The sequence below is a fragment of the Excalfactoria chinensis genome, chromosome 14 (assembly GCF_039878825.1).
Source record: "Excalfactoria chinensis isolate bCotChi1 chromosome 14, bCotChi1.hap2, whole genome shotgun sequence".
NCBI lineage: Eukaryota > Metazoa > Chordata > Aves > Galliformes > Phasianidae > Excalfactoria > Excalfactoria chinensis.
The window spans coordinates 8,755,929-8,778,871 of NC_092838.1; the positions used below are offsets into that span (position 1 = coordinate 8,755,929).

The 22,943-nt window shown below is 50.7% G+C and overlaps 1 protein-coding gene across 4 annotated transcripts in view; it reads left to right on the plus strand.

Moving 5' to 3' along the window:
* The window catches only part of AXIN1 (axin 1), a 76,359-nt gene extending 55,363 nt beyond the window's left edge, over window positions 1-20,996 (plus strand). For all 4 annotated transcript variants that reach the window (XM_072349452.1, XM_072349453.1, XM_072349451.1 and 1 more), the window contains 6 exons: window positions 4,955-5,092; window positions 10,306-10,859; window positions 12,909-13,085; window positions 14,285-14,530; window positions 19,450-19,617; window positions 20,553-20,996. In XM_072349452.1, the coding sequence (XP_072205553.1) occupies window positions 4,955-5,092; window positions 10,306-10,859; window positions 12,909-13,085; window positions 14,285-14,530; window positions 19,450-19,617; window positions 20,553-20,679 (1,410 nt within the window). In that variant the 3' untranslated portion in view covers window positions 20,680-20,996. The remainder of the gene's footprint in view (window positions 1-4,954; window positions 5,093-10,305; window positions 10,860-12,908; window positions 13,086-14,284; window positions 14,531-19,449; window positions 19,618-20,552) is intronic.
* Window positions 20,997-22,943: the final 1,947 nt, after the last annotated feature.

A 22,943-nucleotide genomic window follows, 5' to 3' on the forward strand; every position in this document is an offset into this window, starting at 1 on the left:
CACAGAATTGGCATTGACTTCAGAGGGGCACTGCTCTGCCCTCGCTTATCAATCAGCCAAGAAAGGAGATGGTAATTAGACAATATGTTTTGACAACACCAGTGTGAAATGTTATGAAGTTAGTGTTTGAAAATACCTCTAACTGCAAGTTTATTGAATTAACTGTGGCCAATTAGCAAAGAGCCATGCAAATGTTTCTTCAAATGTTGCTTTCTAAAGCTGGTGCTTAGGATATTGTGCAGCCCGTGGCTGAGCAGCCTCTGTGAGCTGCCTGGACCTGGAGGTTAGCATGATTTAAAACATGAAACAGTGACTAAATTGCAGCCTTTGGGTGAAGGTCTTTATGGACTCACGTCTAACCAGGGTAGCCAGAATCCATGCTGCAGAGTTTGCTTGCAGAATGCATGTCTTGTTTTTCTACTGAGGGTAGAGAACCTCCAGAAAGTCATTTTAGAAGTCCATCAGAGATCTTACTGTTCCCTTTCAAACGAGTTATGGGGCTATTATGCAAAATTCTGAAAGAACTTAATATTGCTTTTAATAGCAGCATACTTAGTTGGATCCAGAAGCTATAAACTGTTGTTCGTAGGAGATTGCCTGCAGCCATGCGGCCTCCAACCAGAAAAGACGTGTGTTAGTCATGTAGGATTCCTCACTGCGCAGCTGGAGATCTTAGTGAGTGGATGGCTGTGTTCTTCATATTCCATACTTAAAAACACTTCAGAGTTTGGAAAAACTGTGTTTACTGAAATGACTCTCTGCCCAGGAATGCAGTGGGTGAAGGTTTCAAGCAAGACCTTTGCTTTGTGCCTCTCCCAGGAACCTATTGCATAGTGGGCACATGTTGCTTTTATTGTGGTTTTTCCTCCTTGCTCTTGTATTTGAGCAAAGTCTTGGAGCAGCAAGGAAGACAAAGGCAGATAAGGTACCAGAGGAAGAGGGGTAAATGCCCAGAGAACATAAAATCTTTCCTGTGCTGTTGTACTGTATTTACCCTGGCTCTGGCATTCCTCAGTTCCCAGGTCAGGGTGGTAGATAGGCTTTTCTCCTGGGCAAAGTCAGAAGAATCCAACCTGAAGCATAAAGACTTGGGATTCCTTTTGTTTGTTTGTTTTCCTGCACAGGTAAACCAGTTTGTGATGTTCTTGTTCTAGATGTTCATCTGCTGGGAGCTTTTCCTGTCCTGCCCCACAGTTGAGGAAGCTGCAGCACATTGCAGTATTTCCCTGCAAGGAAAGGAAAAGCTCAGCTTTCCAGAAGGGTGCTCCATGCCCAGAGGTGATGCTAGAGTAGATGCTGAAATCCAGCTATTCATAAGCTCTGCCACAAATGTTTCTGGTAGGGACCTTTTGTCCTTTATGTACCTATCACAATGCAGTACATTGAGCTGGGAAACAGGGATTCAGGAGCTCTTGTTTTCTTGAGTTCTCTAGCCAGCCAGTTCTCCGTTTCATCTCCAAGACTGACTTTGGATCAAACACTGGCAACTCGAGCATCATTGTGGCATCAAGCCTGTATAAGAAATAGGAGATTTACACAGAACTCTGTGGTCCAGTCAGATCTGTCAGAAGTGGTTTAGCCCAACCCATGGATCCCTGGGGCTGATTAAAGAGCTCTCCCCAATGATGACACAGGAAAAATTATTTCATCTTAATGCAATGGAATTTTATTCTTCCCAAGGGGAACCTGCCAGCCCCAGTGAGATTCTTCCCTTTCAGCTTTTTCATATGTAGATCACAGTAAAGCCAGTGCCCTTGTGATGAGGCTGAAAAGGTGGCAAAAACTCAGCAGGGAGGAAAGAGTGAAGAAGGGCAGAGTAACAACAAAGAGCACGAAACATCAGAGGTCCTGGCTTCTAACCTTGTAGCCAAGTGTGTGGTTCCTCACCTGAGATTCCATTCAACTCCACTCCAGGAAGCATACCCAGGCAGAACTGGGGTGACAGAACAGTTGCACGTTTCAGATGCCTGTGTGTTCAGATGCACAACTTGGTCCTCAAACCGCAGTTTGAGAAGGTGAAATCCATCAAAACCCAAGACCTGCCTCAACCTCACAGAGCAAAATCTGTAACTCCCACTCCATCAGCTCCAAGAAGAGACAGAGGAAATGTGACAGCAGGTGCTAATTGAGGCTACTGGGGAGCTTCTGTATCTACTGCTGATTCTTCCCAAAGATACCGGGGCTGCAGACAATCGGTGTGTCAAGGGTAAAGGACAGTGTTCTGATGATAGGTGCCCCAAGAAATCCTCCCGCACAGCTGTCACTAGGAAAGATTCCTTCATCCAAAACAATTCAAGCTATTTCTTTCTTGCCAGCCCATCTGGCATTCAGCCTCCCGGCCATTGTTCTCTGTAACCTCCCCAGCTCAGCGTGGTTTGGTTCTGGACAGACTTAATCTGAACTAGTGGCATTAAATAAAAGTAGATAGATAATTAAATAAAGCATCAGATAAAACAAAGTTATTTAAAAAGAACTGCTTCCTTTCTGGATTTTGACCCAAAATGGCCAGAGATCTCATTCTGGTCCAGACTGGAGGGCTGTATCCTCCAAAAGCAGCGGGTGTTGGAGCAGCCAGCTCTTGGAGAATGCTGCACCCTTTACTTGGAACAAAGGCATTTGGAGCCCTTCTGATTTTAGAACAATAAAGAGCTTATTTATGGCTCCCTGGGCAGGGCTCTGTGTGCTTACGGGGAGACAGAGGCAGGTTCAAAGTCCTGAGGCTCCAGTGGGTCCTCCTGCAGGCACAGACTCAGCCTGGCTGGGTTTTCATGGAGTGGAGCATGTCTCCTTTCCCAGGTCAGGCCTGTTGTTTGATAAAAGTTTCAAATCCTTTGTTGTGGTAAGCCTTTTGAAGCAGATCAGTGCAGCATATGCTTGCTGTCCAAGGAGAAAGAGTCCTCAGCAGCGGTCTGTATTGTTTCAGCGCAGGGAATTTGCATTTCTTTTTTCCCAGTACTGTTAGTTTTGGGAGACGTCTGAGTAGCTCATCGTTTGAGCTAGGAATAAAAGCAGACCCATGGGAATGTTCAGAGCATCATACTGCTTGCTGGCTTTGTGCAGGTCGCCATTACGGGTGCCTACCAGGACGACACTGGGCTCATGGTGTGCGCTTCATCCATAGCAAAGTGAGGTTTATTTCTGTTAAATTACACTTGGATGGACAAGGGCAAGGACAGCTGCCTGGTGGGGACTGCATCCTTCACATCGCCTAGGCTGATATGGGACCTCTGTGAGCTGCTGTGCCTGCAGAGTAAGGTAGTGTGTTTCGCAGATACAGCAGTTTATCAAAGAGAAAGGAAAAAGAGTTTACTGTAAAGGTTCTTAGACACAATTATTTTCATTCAGTCACTTCCAGGCTTTGAGAGAATGCGGATAAATGTGCTGAAGCATGACATAAAATACAGAAGTGGTCCTACCTCAAGCTCCCTAGATAAACTAGTGACCTCAAATGTCTTTAGATATTCATTATAATGAGTTGGAGCTGGGCTTCTTAAGCATTGCTGGGCCTAGACCTTATTTCACACACCTTATTTCACCTTATTTCATGAACAGTCGCTGGTTGTGACTTGTCAGGTGAGACAGAGGTTTCCCTCATGGGGAGCTGCCGGTATTACTGTGTGAGATAGATGGGCTGCATGGTTTTGGGCTTGCCATCTGATGGACACAGGTTCCCTTAGCCAGTACTTCCTCAGATATTGAGGAGTGGGGAAGCATCACTTGAGTCCTGGCAGCTCCCCACTGAATAGCCGGGAAGGGACTCTCCCTGTCATGTCTTAGCACTGTGATGATGCATGAGTCAGGCACTTTGTGAATTACACAAGGTCCAGATGCTAGAACTCGAGCTTTCTGTCCCTCCAAAGGGAAAACGTGTCTTGCCCTTGCACTTGTTGATAGCAGTAAGCATGGAAACAGATTTGGTTGGCTGGGTTGACTGAGTTTTGATCTTGGTGAATGAAAAAGTGGGTGCTTTAAATTGCAACTTGGAACCCGAGTGTCACAGAAGACATCTCCAGCTTCACAGTGCAGTGAGTGGGATACTCACTGCCCTTGCTTTCCTTCCCCTTGCTTTCCATTCAGGAGTTGGCAGAGAGGAAAACAAAGGTTTGCATGCTTTTGTTAGTTCTGAGGCAAGGCGTTCCTTTAGCCTCCTGCACTGGTCTTCATGTTGGCTCAGGGTAAATTTGGGTGGTCTCTAATCCTCTTTTAAGGACTCTAAGCTTGATGTCTGTTTCTGGTGCTGCATTTGTTCTTTTGGTATGAGTTTTCTAGTATCTCCGTATTTCATTTTATCTCTGATCCTATGAAGTGTGTATTTTCAGATGTTGGTGCTGAAGTCTTTCATTGCAAGTTTTTAGAATGTTGAATTTTCCATGTATTTTTCCTCCAGATTATTGTTTTCCCTTTGCTGTCATTTCTTCTACTAGCAGAGTAGCAAAATAATGCATAAGGGTTGAAAATAAGGAGAACAATGCAATGGCTGTCAGCTTGATACTTTGCTACACAGAGTTCTTATCCCAGAGCTCGGGAATTTAGGCACTAGGTAACTCAGGATAAGGAACTGAGAGTCCCTTGAAGTTTATTCATTAGTTCACACAGGGCAGACCAAAAAGTGGTGTCCCTATGCTTGTGAGGTTGTTGATAAAGCAGACAGGAGTCTTTGCCCTGCTCTGAAGAGGTCACTGCATACATCCCTGAATAGAGTCTGATGCCAAAAGAGCTTACTACTTTTGGCTCCAGGACACCTTTGCCTGTGTGAGGAGTTATACAGAGCTGGTACCAGACAGGGAGCTCATGAGCTTCCAACTGTTCAGTCCCAAGCCTCACCCCTGTGTCTGCCAGCTTGTCTTCCCTGGGCTCCCATTGGGACAACTGGCATTTCCAATTATTTGTGCCTCCAGGATAAATGTTTGATTCTCATGCACCTTTTGCTAACCATACTGTGTTTTCCCTCCAGCGTACATATCGAATGCCAAAGGATATCCATGTTGAACCAGAAAAGTTTGCTGCAGAACTGATCAATCGATTGGAAGAAGTACAGAAGGAACGTGAAGCAGAGGAGAAGTTGGAGGAGCGCCTTAAACGTGTCCGAGCGGTTAGTGATCTCCTTGTCTCTTGTACCAACCCGGGGATGTTTGCTTACTGTACATCACTGGAATTTTTCAGCTGCCATGAAAACAACCTGGTTGACCACATTTGTCACCTGCATGGGGCTCCTGCAGGCTCCCTGTCACCATAGGAGCTTCATGGAGCTGTGTGCCATGGGTAGGGCTCTGTGAGATCCTCCCTGCGGTCAGGCATCAGGTGTGGCACAGCAGTGCCCATTTCTGTCGTGTTAGGGGCTGTGGGTGCTCTCCATTATCTCTGGCACCCTCACTGTGAGGATGACAGCTACGTAACAGAGATTCACCTTGAGCTGTGGGGTTTTGTGTTATCCATATTTCCCCTTCTTAGGGCAAATGAGTGGCAGATTTTGTTACATTTGCAGTTGTTTATGTGTGTCTTTAGTCTTTCTGCCAACTGTGAAAGCCTTCTGTCCATCAATGCCTAGCAAGCACATCCCTACATCAGGTGCAGCATCCAAAATTCCTCTCTTGGGCAGAGAAGTGCAGGGATTCCACACAGATGGCTGGGGAAGCCCGACCTGTGGCACTGTGTTCTGGAAGCCCTGGTACTGATGGAGCCCTTCAGAGCCTGAGTATTTGGTAGATGAACCAAAAGCTTTTAGGTCCTCAACAAGCTCCGCAAAGGAGAGAATGAGGGGTTGGTCGTCCAATTGTGAGACACCCTTTTCAGCAGTACTGACACTTTTATCTTTTCTTCTGATGTACTGCATCTCACAGGTTAGTGTTTATCTTGTGCTGGAGACACAGGAGACTTTTCAGAGGGCATCATAGTGTTACTTAACACCACAAACGTCATATGACTACAGCCCTATGGGAAGAAGTTATGGGTCTCCACAGTTAATAGCTGCTGTAGCCTTGAGGCAAAGGCTGTGTGCTGTGCTCCCTGCAGCTCTCCTTAAAGCAGAGGTGTTCCTGTCTATCTCAGCTAGCTCTGTGCTTTTAGAGAAGTTGAGTGTCTGTGGCAGACTTTTCAAGCTCGTTATTTTTAAATACTCATTGATATTTTTTTAAGTTAATCTAGTATCTCTTTAAACAGGAATGGCACTATAGGGCTGCTGTATTGATTTAAATCACATTTTTCCAGTGTAGGAAGTGGGGACGCAGGGTAACCTCTGAGCTGCATTTCATTGCCAAGCATTGTCCATCCAACTCACTGCACTGCTGTGTTCAGCATCCAGCCAGAAACATGCCAGCAAGGTTCTATTTTGTCATTAGGTTCCTGCTCTTCAGGAATTGGTCTGTTTTCTTTACTGTACCTATTGCTTTCTAGACAAAGCCAATGTGACCAGCAGCATTTCCTATTCATAGTCATCCTCCTCCTGCTCCTATAGCTACACTGCTGCACCCAGCAGTGCCCAGCTACATTAGCCCTGCTCTCTACCACCCTGAAAAGTTGCCAGTAGCAATACCATAAAATCAGCAAATGCCAGAGAATAAATTTAAGTCTGTCTAAACGTATTTTTGTGTGACTTAATCTATTTTTAATCCCCAGCCTCCCACTATTGCTATGTATTAAACCTCTTTGCTGTCTACAGAATATATTTCATTGACTGGCTGGCATTTAGCATTAGCCATTCAGGAAAAACTCAGAGTAAGCAACTATAGTTTTTTTAGGTCAGTACTTTGGGTGCAAGAGCTGCTGGAATCAGCAAGAGGAGAGCTTGGATCCTCATAGATCACAGTCCTGAGCACTGGGACTACAGGGTGACCTCTTACTGGTTCTGCATGGCTCATTGCACAGTAGCACAGGGGAAACCATCCGGCATTACTCACACTGGGCAGTTATCAGCTTAGCAGAAAAGCTGGAAATATTTTACAAAAGCTTCAAAAAAAAGGTTCCTCCACCCCATACTGGGCTGCCTGCAGGTTCCCTTTCAGAGCCATGTCATACAGCAGCATCTGAAAGAGGTAGCTGATAGAGAACCAGATGTTTTCTGCTGAAAAAAATAATGATGAGATTGTTTTTTAAAGAAAACAGCAAACCTAAAAGCTCTGAATTTGTTAATTATGTAGAGCAGGTGTAGGAGGTGATGGGAGGATATGCATGCTGCCTTGTTACTGTCTCAGCTGTATGGTAGCTGCAAGACTGCCTCCGAACCCAGTGAGTTTCAAATAAGCCAAGTGCAGGAGAAGCAAAACCATTGCTGAGATGCTCAATATTTGAGTGTTAAACGTTGTCTGAGTAGAGAGGGAAATGCACTTTGCTTAAAGATATAAATGCACTCCTGTGCTAGGTGAGCTGTTTTGGCCTACCAGCCTGCAGGTGGGACTGGGAGGTGTGGGGAGAGGTGAAAGCAAGATATTGCTTATCCATAGCTCAGCAGTGCCTGTTCAGCCTCCCGGCTCCAAGGGAAGGACTCAGGCTGGGCTGTAGAGTAAAAATAGCTCAGCAGGCAGTCGGCAAAGTCGAAGCATCCGTCTAACTGTCACTGGCTGTGCAAGCTGGTGAAGGATGTGCCTGCCGGTACCGCGTCCCCCAAGCACCACCTAGCGGCTGTGCCACCCGCGGCTGCCCGGCATGGGCTGCAGGCGGCTGCGGAGACCTGCATAGGGCACAGCCCTGGGAATGCTTGGAGGCTGGTCCTCTTAGCTCCTCAAGTTTGTGTGCAGCAGGCCCAGAGGTGTCAGGTGAGGGGCTGACTTGTGCCCAGTGCAGCTGCGCTGAGCTCCTGGCTGTCTGCATGTGTTCATCTGGGGGCAGGCAGGGCTCCTGTGCATCACCAGGCACTGATGAAGATCAGATAAATCAGGGAAGGTGATGAAAAAGGAGTATCTGTCCTTGTTTGGTGTATGAGTATCTGTCCTTGTTTGGTGTACGAGGGAATTTGCAAGCTTTTGACTTCTGGATATCCTGGGCAGGTAGTGATGTGTCATGCAGGACAGCATGGAAGTGTTGTTGTCTTCTCCATGCACCAGCCTGTGTGCATGTTGCACTGCACCAGTGTGTGTAACTGAGCCAGGTTTTGGTTCTGCCATATCTGAGGTCCTGCATTACATTCCCAGCTTGAATTGTCCCATCTTTGTGCACTCTGTCAATGCGTTCACTGTAAACTAAGCACGGTGGTGTCTGCAGCCTCAACTTGTGCCTACAGCCTCTGCTCTGCTCTAGCAGAGAGGACAGCTTGAGCCAGGCAGCCTACATCCCCACTTACCTGCCCTTCTCATGGTTGTGGCTTCCCTGCTCCATGCAAGGCTGAGCCCAGTGCTGGGGTGAGGAAGCCAACTTCCCCCAGAGCTTGGTGACGCAGATGAGCTGAGACAGGGCAGAGTGAGACAGTGCATCCCTCCCCTTCCCTTAGCCCACCCTGAGCTCAGTCCTTGAGCAGAACAATGTGGGTACCAGCCCTAAAAGCCTCCAAAGTATTGAGTGTGTGGCTGTGTTATCATAGCCTGCTCATAATCATTTAACCCAGCATTATGGGATTAGGCAGCACATACTCTGTCTTGTTCCTGAGCCAGCTGTGCAGAGATGGGGTTTTGCAGGCTGCAGTGTTGTCAGTGGAGGTGAGAGGTGCACCTGAAGGTTTTAAGAGCAGTCTGTGAGAAGTGGCCTTTCTCCTGTGGGAATGGGTATCATGTCAGCCTGAGCTCCAGACCTGCAGAGTGACCTGCTGTCATCTGAGTCACTGTAACAGGACTGCTGTGCTGTGGGATCGGCCTTGTTCCGAGGTGTTTGCACAACAGCCCGTTTCTGATCCCTGCCACATGGTGAGGCGGTTCTGAACAACTTTTGAAGTAGGTTCATATTGCAGAGAGAGGGGGATGTAAAGAGAAAACATTTGCAGTTCTCTGCCATGCTCCGCACCTGATTCATCTGCTGGGGCTCAGTCTGTGGCATGCTTTTGCTCTGGGCAACCCTGCTCGGGCTGCTCCTACCAGCTCTAAGCTCACCATGCTGCTCAGAGGGCTCGGCAGCAGCGTGGCCCCCCTGGAGGAGCTGCTGGCAGAGGGCACAGCAGGCGCCCACATCTTCGGTGCTTTCAAAGGCTGCCATTGTCCTTGGCTGAGTCCTGAACCCCCAGGTGTGACGTGGGGAGGAAGTCTGTTATTTGCTTTCTCGCACTGTGGTTGGCAGCTGAGACTTTGAAGCTGAATAGCAAGTGATGGATGGGGACATCCGACAGGCAGAGCTGGTGGGAGGCAGTGTTTTCCAGCAGATGTACTTATCTGGCAGGGCAGAGATACCGCACGCTGCAAACAATTTCTTCTCTGCTCCAAAGGGAGAAAAGAGAGCGGGATTAAAGCACTTGCTGGAATCCTACTTATGTAATTTTTAAAAAATAAGGATCCTGTTTTCCAATGAAGAAACTTCATAAATATTTGAGTTTATGTTGGAGCATAAAATCGTTTGTCAGCATCAAAACTGTGGCTGTCAGCACGGAGGAGTTTTATTCTTCCTGGCACAGCTGTAAGAGCCACTAACAGCAGCGTGTCCGAGGCTGCTGCGGGCCACGAGAGCAAGCAGGCAGTTACAGCCATTTCTTTATCTGTATGGAGGGTTTTGCTGCAGTGTCAGCGTGGCTGGGAGAAAGCAGGGTTTGATTTTCAAAGCTGTTCGAGCTGCTGTCGACCTCCAGTTGCACACTGCTATTACGAGCCCACTGATGGCCTTGCTTTGTGAAAGTCGCTCAGGTGAGAAAAGCCCCTGATACCTCCTGACTTGCTGCATATGGTGCAACTTTGTGCTTCATCTGGTGAGCTTTGAGGCGATGCCTCACCAAAGGCGCACACGGTGTGGTAAGGTGTGATCCACTGCTGGTTGTTCCAGAGCCATCTTTGAGGGACTCTGCCTGCTTATAAATCTGATCAGGTTGTTGCACTTAGCTGCATCTGTGAGTGGTTGTGATGTGTGGGCTGTGTCAGTGGTCGCCTGGCTCACCCTGGGCACTGTGACCCCCGCTGATGGTGTCCCAGCAGGCAGGAACAGAGCTGGTATGGCAGCTCTGAGATGGGGCAGGCTCAGGGTGTGTGTTAGGGAGCTTCCTGCAGGAAGGTGCCACAGCCTGGGGCAGGGCTCCAAAGAGGGGAACATCTCTATGTTGAAGATCTTCACAACACGGCTGGCCAAAGCCAAAGGTGACCCATCCAAGTGTTGGTAACAGTCGTGCTGTGAGCAGGAAGACCCCCAGAGACCTCCCCTGCCGCCTTGCTGTCATTATAATTGTCCTCTTGTTGCTTGCAGGAAGAAGAAGGCGAGGATGCAGATATCTCTTCTGGTCCTTCAGTCATTAGCCACAAGATGCCTTCCGCCCAACCCTTTCATCACTTTGCCCCTCGCTACTCCGAGATGGGCTGTGCTGGGATGCAGATGAGAGATGCACATGAAGAAAACCCAGAGAGCATCCTAGACGAACACGTGCAGCGTGTGATGAAAACACCAGGCTGTCAGTCTCCAGGCCCCGGCCGCCATTCTCCCAAGCCACGGTCTCCAGAAAGTGGCCACTTAGGGAAGCTGTCAGGGACACTTGGAACGATTCCTCCAGGGCACGGCAAACACACAACGAAATCAGGAATGAAACTGGATGCAGCTAACTTATACCACCATAAACATGTCTACCACCACATCCATCACCACAGCATGATGAAACCAAAAGAGCAAATTGAGGCCGAGGCCACTCAGAGAGTGCAGAACAGCTTTGCTTGGAATGTAGATTCACATAACTATGCAACAAAGTCAAGAAACTACTCTGAAAACTTGGGCATGGCCTCTATCCCCATGGACTCTTTAGGCTACAGGTGAGTAGGGCAGCACCTGGGGGAGTCCCAAAGCTGGAGCTTCTGTAGGAAGCACTTTCATAAATGGGCACAGCAGTGACGCGGGGTGGCTGGGCCATAGTTTCTTACAGGACATGGCTTAAGGGCCTCCCACTGCGCTTCCTTTCAGAAATGAATATGCTTCCTAACAACACTTATATATCTCTGTGACCTGGTGATGAAGTCTTCTAACCAGGATTTTTAATGGCCTTGGCTATAAAGTAGCACTTCTGCTCCTTAAAGCAGCAGAGGTGCTGGGGCTTCCCTGTGCTTTGGGAGATGGTAAGCGTAGGGCTGTGTCTCAGGATCTGGGTAACAGAAACCAGGTTCTTAAGCTGTTTATGAGAGAACAAAAAGGTTCAACTTTTTGCAAGGCCTGTTTTATTCACCAGAAGGTTTCCTTTCTCTTCCTGGTCAAATAGTGGATGTTCTGGTGCTGCTGTGGCCTGCTGTCCCAAGGGGACATTCTCCCTGACAGGGCTTCTTTAGATGCAGCCCAGGATTCAGCTGGCTTTCTGGGCTGCAGTGCACACTGCTCATGGTCAGTTTTGCAACGACCACCCAGCTCCTCCATCTCCTGTCTGTGTGCTGAATGGAGAGGGTGAAGCTCATTCTCTGCAGCAGCAGGTTTTGCTAGTCCTGTGTTTGCGTTACTGCAAAGGTGAGGCTCAGGGCTACCTTGAATAATGAATGCTGATTGTAAGTGTGGAGAAACTGCATTGGAGAGCTCGCTAGCTCCTTGAGGTGTGTTATTTGGGGGCAAGTCTTCTCAGTGTACCGGGAGTAAGATATTTAGTGAAGACAGGCAGCCAGATCAATGTGTAGGAACAACTTTTTGGGGTGGGAGGAGGGAGGCAGAGCACAGGGGCAGCTGAAGCAAACTGCTTTCCAGGCAGGTAAGGAGAAAGGGCCCCCACGTCTGCCCAGCTTCCATAGGAAAAGGGCTAAGATATGGCTGGGTTGCTTCTACAAAGCATGCCATGCTGGATCAACCCAAAGCCCCATCTAGGTACAGAACTTCTCTCTAGCACTGTCTGCAGCACATGCTTAAAGGAAATGTCAGAGGGCGCGTTCAGAGAGCTGTCCTTTCTTTAGCACAAACTCCCAGTTCCTGACTGTCCCCAGGGTAGGAGCCTTGTAAGAGGAGAGTTCACATCTGAACAGTCTTGTTCTTTTTTGTGTCAGTGCTAATGAGCATACAGAAGCAGGGTAAAGCAGGTGGGTGATCAGGATGTGGGGGTGGCCGGTAAAACTGCTGGCTGTGGCAATGACAGGCCAGCACTGTGCAGCCCCATGGGCATGTAGCTGCCTGGCTGCGCCACTGGGCAAATGGGCAGCACGTTGCCAAGGAGGGGTGGGATAACTGTAATGATGTGCTATAGCCATAAACATTGCCAGGGCCTTTCCATAGCTGCCTGGTTTCAGTCTAGCTGCAGTCTGACGGGACTGTGTTGCCCAGGTTGGTGACAGCCTGCAGAAGGCTGTCTGCATTAAAAGTATGTTTTATACAATATGAAGCCTCAGTTCAAGTGGTGGTGAGAAACCAGTGCTTGGCATGGCAGAGCAGCAGGATGGGGTTTAGGTTGCTAATGAACCAGTAAGCAGGTGTGGGGATGGGACAGGAAGGGCTCTGAGGAAGAGCAGTGATCTGACACGGAGAGGCAGCCAACGGATTGCAGCACCAGGCTGAACCTCGTGCTCTGAGCCTGTTAACCATGTTGGAGCAGAGAACTGAGGGTTGAACACAATCCTTTATGTGGCAGGAGATCTGCTGGGCTTTTTGCTGCGTTGCCGTGGCTCGTTTGCCAGATGCACTCCTTGTTTCACATGTGGGACAGAGAGCCTGATGTGCCTCAGGCTAGCCAGCCTTGCCCTGAGCCTTAGCCATGGCACAGTTGGTTGAGCTGTAGTAGAGCCAAGCAGACCCTGGCAGGGCTGAACGTGTCCAAGAGAGACGTGTCCATCCTCTGCCGCTGTCTGTGGAGGTTTGGCTTAGGCAAAGCGCTAATGTCTCAAGCTTTGTTCTTGCAGTGGGAAAGCAAGTCTGCTCTCAAAAAGAAATATTAAGAAGACCGATTCAGGGAAAAGTGATGGTGCCAACTATGAGATGCCAGGATCTCCTGAAGACGTGGAGAGAAACCAGAAGATCCTTCAGTGGATCATAGAAGGAGAGAAGGAGATCAGCAGGCATAAGAAAACAAACCATGGGTAAGGGCTGGTAGAGTGAGGAGTCTTCATGCTGTCCTATTGCATCCCCTGCGTAAGGCATATGTAGGCTGTGCAGTGGGCTGCCTTGTTCCTGGACGTCTTGGGAAGACAAGTGTCCACCAGGCACAAGGGTTAAGGTCCTTCGGAGACTGAGGATTGCTCGGGAGCTTTAAGCATAAAGTTCACTTACTTTCCTGAAGAATGAATTGTGGTGGTGGGAGGAGGTTGAAGCCTCAGAGGAATCTCACAAATTGCTGCTGTGGGTACAGAATGGATAATGAGGCACACAGTAGGCAGTATTTTTGCTTTAGGCACTTTCTGTACATAAACAGCTGTCAGTTGTGCAAGGTGCTGATAGAAATGTAGGGCCTGCTGCACTGAAGCCATTGGTCCAGAGTTAGCAGTTTAAGAGGGCTCAGGCAAGGAGAACTGGGTTGCCCAGTGTTTGGGCTTGCTGAGAGCATCCTCTGGACTCACCTTGCCACTCTAGAGCCAAAGGTGTGTCTGCCTCCACAATCTCTCTGTAGTCAAGCAGTCACAGATCCTCACTTACAACCTGGCCAATCTCAGGGAAAAAGACATGTTTTCATGGTGCCAGTGAAAGGAGGGATCTGGGGTCTCATCCACATTGCCACAACTGCGTTACTGACTACTGGTGAAACCACAGTTGTTTTTTGCCTTGTTTCACAATAGTGGCTGAGATAGGTTGCTCTGCAGGCAGCTGGGGCCGTGCCAGAGCCATGGGCAGTGCCGCAGGGGCTGGCAAGGATGAGCACAGTGCTGCAACATCCACTGCCCCTCAGTGGCTCACAGCCTGGCAGTGTACATCAGGGCGTCTTCTGGCAGGTCCTGCTGAGCAAATTTGATCTATCATTGAGCTGCCTTCTGCTGGGTTTGTTTCTATTGTGCATGTCGTGGTAGCCCTGAAACACGTTGGTGATCTCTGTGTTAAGCTTGGGTTGCTCACCCGGTGTCTCAGCAAGACACTGAGGGAGACAGTGCTGCACTGCCCCAAAGTCTTCTCTGGGGGTGCAGCAGGTTGGGTGGTGCTCCCCTCTTCCCTCAGGAAGCACAGCGCAGCCGTGCTGCAAGGAGCATCCCAGTGCTTGTGTCCAGCCATGGAAGCAGTGCTCCATCTGGATGTGCACGTGTGCAGAGTGACTCAGCAGTCTGTGTAAAACCTTTGTATTTGTGTGTAGCTCTTCAGGTGCTAAGAAGCAGCTGTCCCATGACATGGTCCGACCCCTCTCCATTGAGCGGCCTGTTGCAGTGCATCCGTGGGTCAGCGCCCAGCTCCGGAACGTCGTCCAGCCTTCACATCCTTTCATCCAAGATCCTACCATGCCACCCAACCCAGCACCCAACCCACTCACCCAGTTAGAGGAAGCTCGCAGGAGGTTGGAGGAGGAGGAAAAGAGAGCTGGAAAACTCCCACTGAAACAAAGGTATGGCCATAGGGTCTGAGTATGCATGGGAGAGAAGGGGGGAGGCTGCTCTGTGGCTGGGGAGCCATGGGAGGTGCTGTGCTCTGGTTTCCAGCACTAACTGAGTGGAGGCACCTGCAGAGAGGTCAGGGAAGCCTCCCCAGTCTCTCTGACATGGCCTCTGACAGGCAGATGCCACAAGCTGCCTTAAAGCTTGACTTTTGTGGATTGGAAGTCTGGAAATGTTCTGAATGAGCCTGTTCAGAAATAGCATGAGAGGGAAGAGCTCTCTTTGCAGAACTAGTCAGCCTCTGGTTTGCTGTACTCACCTCACACCAGCACACTCGTGGTTCATTCACATACTGGTTGCAGAGTTCTTGGTTGGTGCAGTGGCAAAATTCAGCAGAATGCAGCAAAATTAAGTGCAGAAGAATATGTATGTGCTCTTTATCTACATCTCATTCCATCTTCCAGCAAAGGCTGCTCGTGGCAGCTCAGGGGGAGCGCTGCACACTGCTGCAGCAGTATTGTTCTCTGCATGCCTGTATCCAAGTCACTGCAGCTTCCTGTGACTCAGCTCAATGCCTGTTGCAGAGCTAATTCTTCTGCTCCCATATTATCTTTCAGGGAGGATTAGTTGCAAGGCGCACAGAGCTCTGAGATGAAAAACATTTTGGAAGTGCTTGATAATTACTGTTAAGAACTAAAAGCACTTTGACCATTATAAACCTTTCACAATGGGAATTGCTTGTAGTCACTTCATTGCTTTATAGCTGTGTTCTGAAAACTCTAAACTTTGGAGTCTGACACTCAGAAACATGAGTGTAATTTAAAGAACAAGCTCCTCTAATTGCTGAACTGCAATTATTTTTGCTTGCAGTGGTCATGTAGCAGACTTCTGCATATTTATATCAGAGCATTGATGGGAAGCTAAATAATTAGAGGGCTCTCCCACGTCAGCTTGGGCCAGGCTTGTTTGATCTACCTTTCAGTTGGTGTAATTGGATAGGGTTTATTTGTGGAGTCATTTATAGTCATATTAAATTCATACACCTTCCCAAGAAACGTCTAGGTGCAGATGCACACTTGGGAAGCACCAGCCTGGGCTTTATGCATGTGTCTTGAATACTCTAATAACAACTTGACAGCTTCTGTAGAAACCCCATGGCATTGATGGCATTGTGGTATATGCCCTCCAGACCAGCAGGAGAACAGGCTGAGCCACGCTGGGTCATTCTGCTTTCACACTTGTGCTGCCTCCTCACAAGGCCTGGCAGTTTTCCTGAGGATGCAGAGGTCCTGCTGACCTGCCTGATATGTGGAAAGCCAGGGAGCAGTGCTTGCTGGTGGGGAGCTGCTAATGAAAAGCAAACGTGTCCATGCCTGGTAGCACACAAGAATGGATACAGCCCCTGGGAAGTGAAGGATTTCTTGGTGCTGAAATCTCTCCTCTGGATTTTGTCAGGACTGGGTGCTCCAGCTGGGACATGCCTGAGCTCACATCTTTTCAGAGAGCTGCTGTTGTGGTCAGCAGGAGAACACACTGTGCCAGTTGTGTGCAGCTGTGTACAGCTAAGTGCCCTTTCTGCTGCAGTTACCTGGCTCACAGGAGCTGCTCCGCCCTAGTACAGCCCTCACTCACCATGTCCCTGCCCTGCTCACTGCCATTACCTGCCTGCAGTCCGCACAGGGATGTCAGCAGCACACTTGTTGCAGAACAAGCCGTCCTCTCCCTGTTGCACAGTGTTTGAGGCTGGGGCATTGATCTTTGGGATAGCTGTGTGACTTCTGGTGGGAGCCTGTGCAAGCTGAAGTGTCCGGTGCTGGCTGACCTGCAGATCTCTTGTGGCCACTGTGTTGGTGGAGAGCCTTGTCCCAGTGGTTGCTTGCCTGTGCAGCCAGTTTTTGAGCCATTTTCTGTAGCTCACTGTCACAATACGCTTATGTTTCCAGCTGGAAGAAGTAATCAGTAGCAGCTCTGCAGAGAAAAGATTTTTGTAAGCAGCAAAAGAATTTTCTAGACTCTGCAGCAAAAATGTTAGTGTGAGCTTGGTTTGGAATTAGTTTGATTGGGCCTGGAAGAGGACCAGAGCTGGATGCTGGGACACCTCCTGAGCTCGCATCTGCTGGCTGCATTTCAGGCTTTCCACAGCTCTTTGGCCCTTGGGCTGGGATGGAGCAAACCTGCCCTGTGCCGGGCATGGCAGCATCGCAGCCGGGCTGTGTCTGTGCTCTGACAGAGACTGAGTTAGTGCTGATCATAGAACCATAGAATCACAGCATGGATGGGTTGGAAGAGACCTTACAGCCCCCCCAGCCCTACCCCTGCCATGGGCTGGCTGCCTCCCCAGCTCAGGGCTCCTTGGGCAGAGGTGGGGTAAGGTGCAGTAAGGCAGTGAGCACTGCACTAATCTTGATGGGTAATATTTCCTGCTTGTGACAAACGTTGCAAAGGGAGCTGAGGCCAGAAGAGGGAACAGAGCGTTAATTGTGTGCATTCGTGGAGAGGGTACACTGCAGGCCCAGGGGATGGGTGCAGATGGAGGCTCCAATGAGGCAGGGCTCAGGCGTGCTGTGATGGAGCAGCACACTCAGCAGGGGCCCATCTGGGTAAGAAGTGGCCTCGGGAGGTTTCTGATGGCAGCAGAGGTGGTTGTGTTGTCATGTTCTCAGGGGAGGAATGTCTGGAAAACTGTGCTGTCAATGATTTGTTATTCATCATCCCTGCTTTAGTTTGCTAGAGATCTGGGGACGTGTGTGCATTCTGTGATGCTCTGAAGGGTGATGTTCCTTCCGGCAAGGAGGCTCCGACCCTTTGGCTCTTGTCCCATCACTCGTGGCCTCCTGGGGTCCTGTCAGAAAGAACCAGGAGGCTCTTTCTCCCTCACATGCTTTCCAGAAGCCACACGGTCCCCACAGCCCCTTTCTGAGCCTGGGGAAGAGGAGACAGCAGCCAGTCTGAGGTCGCTGCAAAGCAGCTTTTCAGGCACAAATTATGCAGCGGGAGGAGGAAGGCTCCCAGCCGTTGGCACAATCCTGCTCTGGCTTTTACCATGGCAGAGCTGGGGAGCTCGAGGTGTTGGTTGTAACAGTCCTGCCTGCCCCCCCAGTGACCAAGGAGCTGCCCCCCAGCAGCCTAAGCCCCATGCTGCATGCACAGCGTGTGCCATGGTGTCCCCACCAGCCTCCATGCCAGCTCCTCTGGGCACCAGCAGCTCTCTCATAGTCATGACTCGTTTCCAGCAGCATTAAGAGAAGCTCAGGGACTTTGAGGTTTTCCAAACCCCTTCAATTAACTTCTGGCTCACAGGATGCACAGAATTTGCCTGAATTTATGACCCATTTTTCCTTTAAATGCATGATTTTATTTTCTGTTTTTCCAGAGGACGATTCAATTCCTTAATGTTTTTCTGGCTAAAGGGCATCCTGTGCTTTGATACGGGGATGGCTCCTAAGAGCCGTGCTGGCACAAGGAGCGCCATCACCTCTCAGGGTGCTGCAGTTTGTCCAGAGGCCTCCAGAGCAGAGCAGGCAGCAGAAGCGTTGTGAGCTGAACTTTAGACCTCTCATGGCTTTAGAAGGAGGTGACAGAATTTTCCCTGCTCTTGGTTTGCAGTGCCAGTGTTTTGTGGGCATGCCATTAACAAGGTGCTGTGACTGTACTTAAAGGTTAGGGTCACAGCCATTTCCAAGACTGCCATTAGCTCATGTGCTTGGTGTATTCTGCCCTTATAGCAACTTTCCAGTCATATAAACACAAAATCATCCTTTTTTTTTTTCCTTTTTCCTTACCCCGTCTGCCTTTTAAATGATTTTAAAGCTGCCAAATCTGTTTTATGTGATTTTGAAAGAGAAGGCTGCCTCTGGCTGAGACCACATTTGTGTAGCAACGCGTTTGTGTAGGCTGCTCAAATGTTTGTGCAGCATTTACAGCGCCCCAGATGAAAGGCTCCACAGAAGTGCAAAGTGCCCTTGTTTTTATTGTTGCCACTTTTGTCTGACTCTGAAAATGAGGCGAGGACTGGGCTGACACTTTCAATCTGCTGATGGCACCACATAGCGAATGCCAGTGTGTGGGCTGGAGGCAAGGAGCAGACCGACATCCCGAGAGGCAGGAAGGTGTGAGAGGTTCCAGGTCTGCTCACTGGAGGTTTGAGGACGGTGTCTGCCTTCCAAAATCCAGCCTGCAGCCCAGCCAGGCCTTGCCTGATGGGGCAGGACAGGATGTGATGAGCGGCAAAGCACACAGGGTTTGGAACATCCCACTGCCCAAAGCTGCACATGGGAACTCCAGATGCTTCACAGAAGGAGTTGCTAGCTGACATGGATGGCACTTTCTTCTCCTTGTCTATCACGGATATGAAGGCTTCTCCTGCAGACTGAACCCTGGGAGCCATCACCGAAGCACTGCTTGTACTGAGGTCCAGGTAACGAGCCTTGAAGCCTGAAGCCCAAGCACAGTGGTGCACAGCGGTGGTGACATTGGTTGGCTGCAGTGGGTGTGTGATGCTTTGCCTTGCCCTGCCCAAACCAATTGCTCTCAGAGTTCAGTGCTTCAGGAAAGCCACTTCAAAGCCTGTCCCTGGGATGGGTTTCTGCAGCATGAAGGGGCTGAGCTGGAACTCGTGCCCTCTTCCTCCTAGCTGTGAGCTGGCCTCCATCCAGCCCTTCCATGTGCTGTTCCACCATCCTGAGTGCACAGATGTGTGCCAAGAAAGGTGGTCAGAGTAAAAGGTGTTTCCTGAGGGCCCTGAGTGTTACTTTGGCACCTCCATACAGAAAGGCTCCAGTTCTCTGCAGGTACAGGAAGGTCTGGACCTGCACCCCCTGCCTGGGCAGCCCCTCACCCCGACCAGCACCCAGTGCTGGTGATGATGCTGGGTCTGTGCCGAGTACCACAGGCTGATACTCAAGACATTGCTTGTGATTTTGTATAACAGGTTGAAGCCCCAGAAGAGACCGGGCAGCGGTGCGTCCCAGCCGTGCGAGAACATCGTGGTCGCTTATTACTTCTGTGGAGAGCCCATCCCGTACCGCACCCTCGTCAAAGGGCGCGTGGTGACACTGGGACAGTTCAAGGAGCTGCTGACCAAGAAAGGGAACTACAGGTAAGGGCTGCTTGCCACTAGCATTGTGGTGCCAGCAGACTGTCAGCATCCCCTGGCAGGTGCCACCACCGGGATGCAGCGACATTGCTTCTGTCAAGGCAAAGGAGAGAGGTCAGGGGAGCTCCTGGGGTTCTCAGCAGCCTTGCAGGGTTGTGGCAGCACAGCAGAGGCGTCTGGTCGCCAGCGGACATTCCTTTCACTTAGAAAAGTCCCAAAGTGAGCCAGGAATGTACTTTTTAAATAAGGGTAGAACTCAGACTTGCTTCTGTAATCCTACCTCATGGAAACAGGCTTATGTTTGGGTTTGACTGGGAAGGTCTGGCTGTCGAAGAGGTGGCTGATGAGGACATGGGAGATTGGGTTTTCTACCAGAAATATCCTGCGTCGCAGTTTGCACCCCAAACAGAAGTTGCTTACCCTACAGGGCTGCACAATGTCCTGGGCTGGTGAGGAGCAGCATCAGCCAGTGCTTGCCAGTGCTGTGGGGAACTCCCCAACTTCCAGAGCCATTTCAGCTCCCCGAATTACCTTCAGTGTGAGCAGGGAGGCTGAGCCCTGCACAGTCATTCTGTAGCTCCAGGAATGGGATAGGGAGCTCTGCAAGGCAGCCCCTCCAAGTTGGAGCTGCCTGTGGATGAAAGCCTGCTTAGGAATGCTCCGGGGCCCTGCCAGCATCAGGACCTCCAGCCAGCTTTTGTGAGAGCTGAGAATGGGCTGGGATTCAGCGCCTGAGCTGCTCAACATGCCTGCCTGCCTTCTGACTACCCTCACTAGGAGAGGGCAGGGATGGATGCCAGCCTCCATGTCTGCTGGGGCTGCTCCCATTCATAATGAGCTCACAGCCACACAAGTGCTGCACCCTCTGTTTGGGTATCACTGTGGTGTCCCACGTGGCCCTTTAACCCCTCTGTGTCCCCGTGTTTCTTCCCTTTCAGGTATTACTTTAAGAAAGTGAGCGACGAGTTTGACTGCGGTGTGGTCTTCGAGGAGGTGCGGGAGGACGACACCATCCTGCCCATCTTCGAAGAGAAGATCATTGGGAAGGTGGAGAAGATCGATTAGGCTCCAAGGCTGCAGGAAAGGACTGTGAAAGACTCTGGGACTGGAGAAGGTCTGGGGCAGACGCTGGCGGTGCTACTCCAGGAGGCGCTGGGCGAGCCCACGGCGCAGCCCGCTCTGTGCCAGGACCTGGGCAAGCTCTGCTGTGCCACGGGAAGTCGTTTCACCCCACAAACCTGCCAGTGGGAGCCTGGGCTCCCTCTCCATACCGAATATAAGTGTAATGTAGCATTGTACAGTGCATTAGAAAGTGTAAAATGAACTTGTTTACTAAAGCTGCATATTTTTGATATATTGTAATAAAAGGAAAATATTTCCAATGTCACAGTGCTCTTATGTAAATGTAAAACATGCAGGTACTGCAGAACGCACCCAAAGTGTACAGCCACCCATCAGGCTCCGTGTGGTCCTCGCTTTCACAGCACCCTTCCCTGCCCCCTCAGTGTGGATGGCTCTGAGCAGCGCTGGGGTGGGGTGCACCCAGCCGACAAGCTGCCGTCCCTGCTGCTGTGGATGTCACTGCTGCGCCGCAGAGGGGCCCCCACTGAAGATCATTGAGCCACTCTGAACGAGTTGGGCTCTTGCCTCCCTGGCAGTCGCAGCCGTTGGACCTGGTAGGGTGGTTTTCCTCCTGAGCTTTCTTGTGACCAAGTGAATCCCCGAGGGAAGGGAGGCTGGGTGCCACTTCTTGGTGCTTCAGGCTTCCCGTGGTGCCTTCCACCAGGGCAGGGCTGTGGGCCACCAGTGAGGGTCAGCAGCTGCTCAGCACTGCGGGGCTGGACACTGGCATCCCATGCTCCGTGCTTGTCCCCCACATGTGCCTGCTCTTGGGGCAGATGTTCCCTCCTGGAGGGTGCTGCAGCCCCAATGGAGGGCTGGCAGCTGTGTGCAGCCCCCCAGTGCCAAGGCTGGGCTTTGCTCAGGGGAGTTGCCTTAGGAGAGAGGTAGTACAGGGAGGAAACCAATGAGACACTTCCAGTCTGAGGACAAAAACCATCATGTTTTGAGTCCGGTGTCTCCTGTCAGGTTCTGTGTCTCTGGGGAGGCAGTGTGAGGGGTCCGAAGCCAGCAGCAAAGGAGCTGTGGGACTGTTGTACAGCCAGGTCCCCCAAATGCTGCAGTCACTGTAAGGGGCAACTTCTGGGGTGCAGATGGGTCTGAGCTCAGCCCCACCTGCCCTCAGCCCTGCCCTTCCCACCAGCCCAGGCTGTGCTCTGTGCCCCAGCAGCTGCAGCCCTGCACCGGCCCTTGGGCAAACCCAGCCCCTGTGCCCCCAGCTCCAGCTCCTTGGGGGTCCCACATCAGCACTCACCCTGCCCACGTGCCCCGCTGCTCACTGCTGCTGCAGCACACTGGGGCACAACCCGGCTGCCTGCAGGGCTGGGGCCGAGTGGTTTGGTGTGGGGACAACTCAGCCTCTTGTACACGTCACCGAGTGCCTTTAAACACGGTTCTGTGACTTGCCTACCGCTATGTGAAGTCCAGCAAAATCTGCAATCGTTTTCAACCAGGGAACAGTGTTACGAGCGTCTTTCCTCCCTCTTTTTTAAGTTCTGATGGTGTTGTGTCTGGTGAGGTTGTTACCATGCCTGGGATTTCTGTCTCCCCCCTTTTTTTTTCTCAGGGGGTTCCCTGTAAATATGTACATTTGCTGAGCGCAGCATCCTCCAGCAGCCGTGCAGCCCTGCTGGTGTCTCCTGTGCATCCTCATGTGCTGACTTGTACAATGATCTTTTCAAAGGTACTTGGATAAAATGAAATAAAGCCCCACATCCCGGTGCCTTCTGGTTTCTTCCTTCCCTGCGGAGCAGACGTGGGAGCGGGCAGAGAATGGGAGCAGACAGAAGGGCTCTGCTTTGGCCCAGGCTCGTGGGCACACGGTGGGGCTGCCCACAGGGTGGGCATGGGGGTCCCAGAGCCATTACTTATGGCTGCAGAGCAGCAGCTCAGGGAGAGGGGACAGCGCTGGGGACTGGGTTGTGAGCCAGGCGTTGGAAAGGCTCCAGAGGCCTCTTTAGAGCCTCGTTTGGGGTTACTCCTGCCTTCCCAGGGTGTGAGAGCAGCTCCTGGGACTGGAGCCCTGGGGCAGCTCTGCATTCTTGCAGTCCAGGCCTGGGGCAGGAGGCCTTGGGGCCACGAAGCTGAAAGCCTTCTGTGGTTCCTTCATGCCCCACACCCTGACAGCCCCATGCCTGGGGCAGCACGAGGGCCAACCTGGGCTGTCTGCAGCACTCTGACACTGCAGGGATGGAAGGATGAGAATCACA